Below are 12,533 nucleotides of genomic sequence, written 5' to 3'. Positions count from 1 at the left end.
TCTCTGGTAAAGACATTGCTAACAAACAGCTTTACAGAATGTATGTAATCAGATGAATGATGTATTAATATTTTTGCCATATTCCATTGGCCAGCAAACAGCAGGAAATAGGTTACACCACCCCTAAGAGGAAGAGATTACGTCAAGTCATGCATTCGGTGAGAATCGCCATAAGGTCTGTCTGTCACAGGTGACTCTGGAGATGTTAGAAAGGTACAGGTCCTGTTGAGTGAGATAGTTCCTTTCACTGTCATCGGTAAACCGGGATGAAGGTATCACCCCAAACACTTTAATCGTTTTGAAACTTCTGATGACATTATAATCCTGAGAAACATTATCTTATGTATTATTATCTTATGTGTATGAGGAACAATTAATATGGCTTGTTAGAGTAATAATTGATTGTGTTTTAAATACTGTGATTTGTGAGGAGGTATTTATGCATATATAAATGGATACTTTTTTACATAAAATTTTCTCATATTCATCATCCTTGAAAAATTAGATAATTTGAATGTGGATACACTTGATAAAAATTATATTTTAAAGTCAAGTTATTAAGTTATTACTTTGGTACTTAAGAATTGTCCTATATCATCATTTTAAAAGCAGTAAAGAATTGTATGGTACAGATATATAATGATTTACTTACTAAATATTACTTTAATTGTGTCAGAAATGGGGGCATGGGTCCTAACTTATTTTCTGAACATACATTATGAAAGTATAATTTTTGAGAAAAATCTTCAAAATTCAAATAAAATTTAGATTTAAAAATATAGCACTGGATGGACCTGGAGAACATTATGCTAAATTAAATAAGTCAGTCAGAGAAAGACCAGTACCATTTGATTTCACTCATATGTGAACAAACTGAACTATCCAGCAACATTGAAACAGAATCATAGAGGGGAGGGGAGGAGGTGGAGGGATTGAGCAAAAAGGAAAAAGGTCTCATGGACACAGGCAACAGTGTGGCAATTGTGGGAGGGGGATATGAAGGGACTAAATAGTAATGGAAAAGATACAATACAAGGTTAAAAAAATAAAAACACAGCAACTGAATATTTGATTTCTGTTCTTCATAGTAACAGTAGATTAGCTATAGCTGAAGACAAAATAATTTCATTGAAAAATAGATCAGAATGAAAGATCGAAAAGACAAAAAAGTGTAAATGAAAATATAAAAGGCATGGGAAATGCAGGTCTAACATACATGTTATTCAATTATCAGAGGAATTTTAAAGAAGAAATGTGGGCAGAAGTAATACTTGAGGAGATAATGTTTGAACTTTTTTTCATACTGATGATAATCATTACGTCAAATATTTAATAAGAATACAAAATAAATTAAAAAATACTGAGTGATTGACCACAAGATAATATTACATAAATGTCTTGAAATAAAATTTTTAAAAATAGTAAAAGAAAAAACTATAATTTTAGGGGAAAAGTAGATTTAGCAGTAGGCAAAAATTTTTTAGACTGAACATCAAAATCAATTCATTAAAAATTGATAAACTGAAGTTGATCAAAAGCAAAAATTTTTGCTTTGTAAAAGACCCTGTTAAGAGGATGAGAAGACAAGCCACAGCGTGGGAGGAGATATTTGCAAACCACAGCCCCCTCTGTGAGGTGCTGTCCCTGAAACCGTGGGCCCAGGACGCCTAGCCCTTACTCTTGAATCAGTTGACGCTTCTGCTGTTCATGTGAACATTGCCTCCGAAGACATTGGCCCGTGACTTTCACTTTTTGTTGTCAACTTTTCATGTTGTCCACTTCTTGCTCATGTGGACATTTCTCCAGGCACTCTCTTCACAAGAAGAGCCATTCCGTTTTCTTATTATTAGAGAGGATTAAATTAGTGAAAAGCATCATTTTTTATTTTAGGGGTCCAATTAACCATTTATATAGTATTTCTCTTCTATTCATATAATTGTTACTGTTTTCAGAAATTAATTGCTAGACTTAACACTCCTAAGTTATAATGTATTGAATATTTTGATTATATGATTAGTGCTTTTTATCCTTTAAAAAACTCCTTCATATTTAGCATCATTGTTGTCTATTAATAATATTGTATAATTTTAGCTGCCACTATAAGGTAACTGGATTCTTTATGCTGTTCAACATGTGTTTCCACTTCTTCCACGAACATGAATTTAGACTTGTCTTTGAGGGGTAAAAAGATCATTTTTAATGTATTGTTTATTGCACTTGTATTTAAACAATTCACTGCCAATCTCTGTGGTCGTTCCACAATGAACCCTAATTACAGGGGAAATGGTCTATTGTTTGATTTTGTAGTCTTTGGTTTATTTAACCTTATGTTTGCAGCATTTCTGGAGAATCATTGTGTATTTTGATGCAGACTTGGAATAGAGAACTCTATTTAAATAATGATTTGTAGATAGAGTTTCTGAAACATATTTGCATTGCCCAGTGGTACGACACTTGCTCTTCGAATTATAGACGTTTCTATTATGGATGCTACGCTTCTAAGCATAACAGCATGCCATTGGGGATTACATTATAAAGCAAATTTGATAATTAATTTGAAGAAGATACAATGTTTTTCATAGAATGCTCTTTTTAGTGTAAATGTTTAGTTAGGGCTAGTTCATTTACCAAATGAAGGACTATGTTATTTATATAAATTTGTGATATTATTTTTTCCTAAAAACTTACTCCAGAAGTAATATACTATTGAAAACACATTTAAACAAGAGGATGCATTTATTTGATTAAGAAAATCAAAATTGGTTCTAATTAGTTTATGCCAAAAGTAAAGATTTATTCATGGGCATTATAAAAATTATAATAGTAATTATTTTTAAATACCAACTATTTTTTCTCCTTTGGTAGACTAAATATGTTTCTGTTTCTCTCAGGTCTTTCAAAATAATCAAACATTTTTTCCACTAATTACATAATGTGTAAATGGTAGAGAACATCTAAGTTTCAAGGAATGAAAGTCAAAGTAGATGAATCCTAATTTGATAACTGTGTAAAAAACATCAAAGACAAAGACATGGTGTATATCTGCCAGAAGTTTAAATCTTCTGAATGTTATAAACATTAACTTCCTAGTAAAAATCTGAGGAGACAATAAAAGAAAATCTTATTTCCTAATGAAAGAGAAAAGATGATCAGTAAAATAAAAGGGTTGACATATTCTATTTCATATACAAAAAATATCTGTATCCTAGATAAAAACAGACCAACATTCCAGGCTTTTGGAAGCATTGCTGAGAAATATTATGGAAAAAAATTAAGTATGATGCATGACCAACAATTCTACAAGAGTTCAAGGTGAATGTTTAAAACAAAGGTCATGGACATCAACTCATTTGCTATGTAGATGAGACTGAGAACTCTCTCACAAAGACGTATTTGCCATAAGTGAGATTTTTGGTAAGCTCATACTTTAAATCCCTTTATAAACATGGAAAATATATTTGCTAAAAGTAACAGAAGAATAGTAAACACAATGCAACATGAATTATTTCAGAGTTTAACAAATAAAATGAGGTTAAGAAAATTTAAAATAAGTTGTAAAGTAATTTTGAAATGAGAAGAATATAATTGTCCTAAAGAAGTAATAACAGGAAACAAAATAGTTCAGTTGATTTAAATTAGTTGTTCTTCACCAACACCCTCCAAATTTACATTAGAGGATAAGAAGTGGATTTTTAAATGTGACAGTAAGTTATGAGGTATCATAGAGAAAATAGGATTTTTTCCTATTGGAGAACCACAATGAATGAAGTGTAGGGCTAAGAGGACATTTATTTTCAAAAAGAAAAACATTTATTTCATTTACCCTTTAATGCAATCTTGAAATTCAACATTTTCATTTCAGTTTTTTTAGTAAGTAGCTGATGCACAGGGAATGTAGGTATGTTGTCATATTATGTGTACTCTCAACTCTATGGAGCTTTTCATGCATTTGAGAAAAAATCTTCGCATGACTTCTGATTATTCATCAATTTATTCTATACTCAGAGTCAAGAGCCAATAATAACAAGGGAAAACAATCTAACCAGAGACTAGCTCTACTTTACATAAAATAAGAATCCATACAATGAACAAACATGTAAAAGCAGGATAGAGACTCGCTGGGAGCTGAAGGAGGAAGGGCTTTAACCTGGGTCTCTTGCTAAAATAGCAAATTGTGAGTGGCGATGGGAAGAACACAAAGGGGTAAGCTGTGTGCATGTAAGGAGGAAATTGATCACTTCTAAACTCCGAAGCACTTTCTTCACTTTCACTTCATGGAGACATGTTTTTCTCATCCAGCTCTCCCTCAGCACTCATTCTCAGTACTTTTATGTTTCCCCTCATCTCCCTGACAACATAATGGGAGATGACAACATAACGTTATACTAACGTAGAAGCAATTTGGGTTTTAACATGTAGTACATTTTGGGAATTTCTTCACTTACAAAATATTGAAGTTGGGTCAAATTGAATGAAATGTTCTAAGAAAGTTCAAATTTTGAAATGGACATACTATATTTCACATGCAGAAAATACTATTGTCATGGGTCTTTTTTGCTCTCTGTTTTTATTTTTCCTACACTGAAACACAGGGGTGGGCATAAGTCGGTTTACAATTGTTTGGATGGAAAATAATACAATTAACAAATAGTAATACAATAATGCACTCTGTGTTTCACATACTCGCAATTGTAAATCTCCTTTTGCCCACCTCTGTATAGGAATGCTTGGAAAGGGAGCACCTGAGCATAAGGACGGTAATTTTTAAAAGAGGAAAATATTATCTTATCTGTTTGGATATTTATTTATTTAAGAGTGTAATGGCTATAGCAATTGAAACTGGCATTCTGCTCTTAGGCTGCCTGTAATGTCATTTACATACGCGAACGTCCTCTGTTTCTTAATCTGCACAAAGTCCTCATTTTGGAATTGTTTTCTCTCACTAGAGATGAGAAATGTTCCATGAAGCTCTGAGTGGTCTGGTTTTGCCTCTTCCACTATTTTGCTATTTAGATTTGAGGCACATCACTCTCCTCTGGGGACTCGTCTCAATGGTCTCCTGAAACAGTTGAAAAATTAGACTCTCCTGTTTTTGCATTTGCTGACTGAAGTTACCATATACCTCAATACCTTTCTATAGTAACACTGGAATGCTTATATTTGTACAACAATACTTCATGTCTCCGCAAATAGGTGTTCATACAAAATCTCACAACTAATTGGCCCCAAGGCACTGCGGGTAGTAAAAGGAAAAAAATTATAATGTTTATGCCGTGCTGGAAAACAAATGTGAGTGATTATAAGTCGTACCATAGTGCGTTTCCAGGAATCAATGCGAGTAAGAGCAGGTTAATTGGTACTTTTACTAGATGAATGTGAAACTCTCAAGGCACATAAAAAGGTCTTTTAAAAATCCTTTTGTGTTATCAACTGAAAATGTAATATAATTAAAATCAAAGGAATAAGCCAAGTTACATTTATTAGTTACTGTTTGTTTGTTTTTTCTTTAGGTTATTCATACCATCAGTGCCACTGATAAAGATGATTTTGCCAATGGACCAAGGTTTAACTTCTTTCTTGACGAACACCTGTCTATAAACCCAAACTTCACCCTGAGGGACAATGAAGGTGAACAAAAATAAATATATTTATTGATCTATATAGAATATAGTATCACTTTTGTGTTGATATGAGATAGGCCTGAACAGTTTTTCTATATTCTCTTATACCCATGAACAGCTTGCAAATCAGTATTTAAAGTCAGTTTGATGTTAATGTGTTATGATCTGTGAATACTTGTTTAAAATTAAACCACGTGTACAAATAATGTTTATTGAATTTATTCATAAACATCCCTTTAAATGAGGAATGTACATGTAATGTGCTTTTGGGCAAATTTTAAGAGAAATCTTAGCTGACAAACATGTTTATAGAGCTGCTGCAACTGCTAGGAGTGAAAAAATTTAAATTAAGAAAAATGAAAAATATATCCTAGGGACAATTAGGAAAAGAAACACAACGTTTGAAATCACCTTGCATTAGCAAAGCTGCCAAGATGTGCTGTACAAATTATATTTTCTCTTGTTGTTATGAATATTTTCCAAAATATGGGTAGATAAATATGCATAATTGCAGAGTGGGAAATTTTTGAGTTATTTTTGTTTACCTTCTGTATTGGGAAGATTAAAAAGACTACCATAATTTAGTAATCAGAGAAGTTTTATCATGCTTCGGATTCGCTATTTGGTAGGTTCCTCAAGGTTGTGTAAAAGTCCCTCTTCTGTATAAGGGAAACATTCATTCATTCATTATGTACAATGTTCTAATTAGCATCGGCTTTCTTCTCCCCACACTTACCTTTTATCACATTTACCTGAATATGCTGTTATTTGGGATTTAACAGCCTCTGAATCACAAGAAGGAGTGGCATATACATTTCTGAAGAAACATGTAATTCCCTACTTGTACTCTTCATAGGGAAGCATTTTCAAACACAAGTGGTAAAATAATACCACTAAATGACAATACACAGAAACATTTTTGTTATCCCTAAGTTTCTTAAAATTATCACAACAAAGATGTCAAATTTTGCATGTGTCCATAACAAGGTTTATATGAAAATACAAAACGTGTTTGTTTCTCTCATTTTACCTAAGCCCTGTGGACAGCTCTGCTGATAGGAATGCATATGTGTGTATATTTGTGTATGACAAGTTGTAGTTAAGTGACTATTGTATTATATTTACATTTGCAATCCCATCCTATAACCCCAAATATGTTTAGTGTAATTAACTACACTAAACATATTAAAAATCCATTCATATTTCCACATACTGTAAGTAATGGCATTATTTCTATGGGTACTATTGTTGAGACATTAGTGACTAAAGTCCTTCCTACTAGATTAGTATATCTGGAATTAGTGAATTTAATTTATGAATATACTCAAAAGGTCTTGCTACAGTGATTTGACAGCATTGTCAATGGTAGAAACTCACATTTACAGATATAAACAATTCTGTGTTTAAAAATACATAAAATAATTTTAAAGGGTTTATAATGCTGATGTAAATGTTTCAACATTCATTTTAACCATACATGTGAACGTTTAAATCAGCTATACCATCTCAAGTGTGAGAGAACAATATGGATAGTTGTGTAGGGGTTAGATGTTTAAAGTTATTTGTAAGAGTATTTTTTAAATTTTTGAGAGTTGATAAAATTATAAACAACAGAAATAATATATTTAAGATAGAAAAAATAGCAATTTTTTTGAAACAATGGCACTAGTGCAGAGCTGAAAGCATGTGCCTGCGCAAACAGACTTGACTGGGTTACATACATGAAGCCGCCTGACCTCTCTGAGCCCCACTTTCTATATCCATAAACTGCGATTCCAAATACCCGCTTTGTGCCACTGGGAGAATTAATTATACCGTATGTGAAGATACTAGTGCCTGTATTGCCTATTCTCCACACACAAGGCCATTATGGATAATAAAATATAAAGGTAAAATTAGGAGCCCTGGCTGGTGTAGCTCAGTGGATTGAGCGTGGTCTGCAAACCAAAGTACTGCCAGTTCAGATTCCCAGTCAGGGAACATGCCTGGGTTGCAGGCCGGGTTCCCAGCATGGGGATGTCCTAGATGCAACCACACATTGATGTTTCTCTCCCTCTCTTTCTCCTTGCCTTCCCATCTCTCTAAAAATAAGTAAATAAAATCTTTTAAAAAGAGATAAAATTAAAAATGAAGAAGCCAAACTGAAATGATTATATATGCACATATGTATGTACATACATGTATATACACAAAAATACTTACCTAACAAAAAAAGAAAACAGATTCATAAAAGAGTAATTCAGCAAACCCAATCTTGCTGGATCCTGGAATCTTGGACATTATGTTATATGAGTCAGTAAACATTTACATGTCCTCAGAACATAAAGAAAGAAATCTGTAATAAAAAATTAAAACCATTATTTCTCTATACCCACTGCTTACATGAAAGTGCCTATTCAGAGAATAATAGGAATATAAATCAGACAGAGCCTCTAAGCCATGATGAGTGATCTCAAAGTCATTGGTTTAATGGCATCTCCAAAACTGCTTTCAGGTAAAGAGTGAGTGGATAGGAAAAGGTGTTTTCACAATAGGAGAGAGGGAAATGCATATTGTTTACTAGAAGCCTGAATATCAAATATTTAAAAGAAATCAGAAAATGAATTTACTCTGAATAATACAAAATTCATACATTATCAGAAAAAATACTCTAGGATTCTCAAAATTAAAAAAAAAATAAACAAAATGAGACAATGAAAAAATAAGTTTGTATAAAATAATTTTAAAATCCTCATCAAAAGCAAACTATAGTTTTTGCTTATGTAGAAAAATAAGTAGAACTATATGAGACATATGAGAGGAGCCCCAAAACCCTAGAATTTATTTATTAAAAAATGTGTATCTATTCTTACATGTTTAAACTTCAGTCACCTCAAACTCTCCCTTTGATGCAACATGGCTACTGAGACATTTTTTTCCCTGAAGAAAACAGTTTTTAAACTCGTTGGTTTTGATGCCTTTAAGTGCTACTGCCATTTTTTGTTTCTCCTCTTTCACATTGGCAAAATGTTTCTCTTTGAGAACTTTTTTTACCTGGGTAAACAAACAAGCAAAAAAGTTGCTCAAGACAAGATTGGGTGAATAGGGAGGGTGGGTCACGGGGTTCATGCCATTTTGGGTCAAAAACTGCTGAACACTCAGTGTGGTGTGGGCAGTTGAGCTCATAAATCACCCTTCATGAAATGGGCAAACACGTTGAAAGAGTCATCAAAAAAATTCACAGAAGCCAAATCCAGCCTCTCACAACACTGTCAGCTGGTAGACTGATAACAGATGAATTCCTAGCTCACCTATGGGGGAGCCTGTACTACAAGAGACCCACCCTCCAGAAGATAACTCCATTTATTTTGGTCCCACCCATATGTATTGACAGTAACTTAGTTTTACATATTATACGTAGCAATATATATACATTTATATAATATATATCCAGAAATTAAAACTTAAAATATAATTATATATACATGTGTCAATATAAGTGTGTACAAATTTCCGATAAAACTATAGTTAGTGAATAGACAGAAAAGTATATAGAACTATAAAGAGAAATATATAGAAATGCAGATATATAGAGAGAACTATGTAGATATAAACTTATGCCCATAGATTTAAATTTTAATTGTATATAAACATATATATAAACATAATGCTTTTATATGTATTCAAATATGTACAAAGATATTACTAGGACATAACATTAAAACTTAACACACAGCATTACCCCCAGACTGGACAGAAAGAGAGATATAACAAGTCAGTTGTAAAATTTATTAATTCATACAAAAAAGCCCCTCACGTAGGCCAAAACTAAAAAAAAATTGCAAGACATTTTTTCAAATTTGAAAATATATGGAACATCACCATAAAAATAAATACCAAAGGCCAAACTCAAAATTACATCTGTATTTGGATATGTCAGTTTTAACCCTCAAAGATAAAGAGAAAAAAACTAACTATCAAAAACAAAAGGCAAGATATTTTTTTAGAGTGATAATTAGATTTAAAGTAGATTGCTGGTCTAAAATTAAGAAAAAAATAGATAACAGATTTAAATAAAAATCATATACTTAAAATGCAAAAGGAAAATAATTTTCATTGTCAACCTTCTCTACACAGGGGTCAGCAAAATTAGGCTTACAGTTGTAATACAAATATATCATATAATAATTATTAAATAATAATACAAGAATATACACTATGTTTCATGTATTCACAAATGTATTCTACTTTTGGCCACCCTTGTATTTAGTTAAAAGTGATAAACTACTAGTTATTCATATGATGGTTATTAAAAACTTTTTTTCATTTATAAGAAGAAACTTTAGTTTTATCTGTTGCTATTTTTGAAAACATTCAATTAATTTGAATATTTTGAATAATCAGTTAATTCACATCAATATTATTTTATTTAATTAGTTAAAAGTTAACTAAGTTTTAGTTAAGTTTTTTAGTTAATAGGATAAAAATCTGTAATTTTCAAAGCAAGGATAAAAATTTTCATAGGTTAAATAATAAAGCTTAGTTTACCAGTAGAACACAGGTCAGAAAACATAATAAAGGTACAAAGTAGAAGCATGGGTAGTGAAAAAAAAATAAGTAGGAATTGGTTAAACTAAATCATAGTCACAATCAGATTACATATCGTTCTTAAATACATCTTATAATATTTAAAAATAGTTTTACCACATGATTGAATCAGAAACTCAAATTTTCATATTAATCTATAACCTAAATATATTTTAAATCATAAACTAATTAAATAATGTGTTAATAAAATGATAATGGTAAAGGAGTAAGAAAAGCAAGAATGTATTGAAAAAGAAGATGAATGAAGAATAGTTAGAGAAAAGGAAAGAGGCACATCCCAACAGATATTGAGATGTTATATAGAACACTATATCATAATTTCTGATAGCTGGTTTTTGTTATTATTACTGTTTTTGGAATGAAAGTGCCCAACAGTGTTTTATTGCTGAGGCATCCATCTCAAAGATGGCTTTCTGGCTGGAATCAACCACTGCCATCCCCAGGCTGCACCCCCCTCCCCCCCACCACACACACTAGTTTGTTTTAGAAATCTTGGTTAATTTCAATAACTGATCATTTGGACTGCTTGGTTTTTCTTTTTCCCACATGTATTTTTTTTAATTCATGTAAAAGGCGATCCCACAAAACCAGGAGTCCCCGCTCTCAACCCCAATAAAGGTAGAACCCCAGGCTCACTCACATGCCCCCTCTCTCCCCACAAGCTCTCTGGCCACAGGTGTGTCATGTACTTTCTTGGGCATGTCAGCAATAAACTGTTTTTCCAAGTGTTCTTGTGGTTATTGCTGAGATCACATTGCCATCATCATAAGAACCACAGAGCAGGTCCAGCCGCAACATAGGTTTATCAGCAGCGTGAGACGGGCACACAGCAATGAGGTGCTCCTTAAAGGTATAGATAGATAGATGCGAACAAATTGAGAGGGCTAAAGTAAAATGACTGAATATCTAAATCTATGTATAAATATATAAACTTGACAGAAGGCGTTTGTAACCACCATTAAATAGGTAATTCAAAGAGTACATTGAAGTGGACCAACTGGCTATAAATCTAGAGAAACTACATTAATATCTCTCAAACACATACACACAAGTAAATTATATACATAGATTAAATAACTATTTATACAATCAAAGAGCATTAGAGAAAACTATGGTGCACCACATTTTATAATTAGGGTAGGATAAAATTTCATATAGAAGAACACCACATTTATAAAAATATTGACAAATGTGATAATATTAAAATAAATTTACTTCTGCATCAAATTATTTCCAAACAAAATTTGAAAACAGGTTATAACCTGGAGTAAGATACAGCCATACATATAACCGAGTAAGGATTATTATCATGAATATGTTTAAAACTTCCCGTAAAATAAAATAAACAGTCTGAAGAGAAAACAGAAGAGTTAAAGGACAAGAAAGGATAAATAATTAACAGAAGAATAAGACCAGAATCTTAAATCAAAATATAAATATTTGTTCAAAACTATTAATAATCTTAAACAGAAAAGTGAAAATGATAATATACTCACCAATGTACCCCAGTAGCCAAAAAATAAAAACAGAAGCTGGGAATATCAATGTTTCAATCACCAAGTGTTAAAATGTGTAATAGTAGCATTCACACCTGGATGTTGAGGTTATACCCTATTCACATGCTAACTAAGTAGTCTTTGCACAATTTCCTGGATGCTGGCAGAAGGCTCTGCACTCCTGGGTGAGAGACAAACAACTTGATGTCTCCTGGCATGGGAACTGGAATGAACTTAACGTTTTCTCTTCTTTTACCCCAAAGTCTCTAGAGAGAAACATGAAGTGGCCCAAGTGCATGCTGTGTGTGCAGTGGGTTTGCTTCAAAGCAGAGGAACTAGAATCAGGAAATCCCAATATTCTATAATGGGCTGCAAGAAACTCAGGTGGGACTCTGCCCCAGAGGTGGTAATTACATGTACTTACAAGTATTATATCGGGCTCTTAGATTAACACACCTGCCTTCCATTCTGGAAGGAGACACTCTCTCTCTCGTCTAAGACTGTTCCGAATGAGAGGCCATGCTGTTTGCTGGAAGTCTAGTATCTTCTGCCAGCGTCCACAAAAGTGTAGCAGGCTAACTTGTTAACATGTGACAATGGTAAAATCCCAACTACTTTATATGCTTGACACTTCATTGAACTCATTTCTAGTAGAAACAATGGTAAAAACAGCACCTATTTTTGTTATAAGTTCTTCATATATGTACAATTAGCTTACTGTGAAAAGATGTCTTAATGGTATTTATATCTGAAGTCATATAAGCTAGCTAACATCCTCATGCCAAGATACTTTGGTGGGATTCTCCACTTTATCACCCACATTTTCTTA

At 32.5% G+C, this 12,533-nt stretch overlaps 1 protein-coding gene across 5 annotated transcripts in view; it reads left to right on the top strand.

Annotated features, from left to right (window-relative positions):
* The window catches only part of LOC112321026 (cadherin-18), a 591,686-nt gene that overhangs the window by 555,734 nt on the left and 23,419 nt on the right, over nucleotides 1-12,533 (top strand). For all 5 annotated transcript variants that reach the window (XM_053914028.1, XM_053914024.2, XM_053914025.2 and 2 more), the window contains one exon: nucleotides 5,511-5,628. In XM_053914028.1, coding sequence (XP_053770003.1) covers nucleotides 5,511-5,628 — 118 coding nt within the window. The remainder of the gene's footprint in view (nucleotides 1-5,510; nucleotides 5,629-12,533) is intronic.

The sequence above is a fragment of the Desmodus rotundus genome, chromosome 1 (genome assembly GCF_022682495.2).
Source record: "Desmodus rotundus isolate HL8 chromosome 1, HLdesRot8A.1, whole genome shotgun sequence".
Lineage (NCBI taxonomy): Eukaryota > Metazoa > Chordata > Mammalia > Chiroptera > Phyllostomidae > Desmodus > Desmodus rotundus.
Note: the sequence above shows the minus strand (reverse complement) of the source record. Positions and strands in the feature narration are given on the sequence as shown.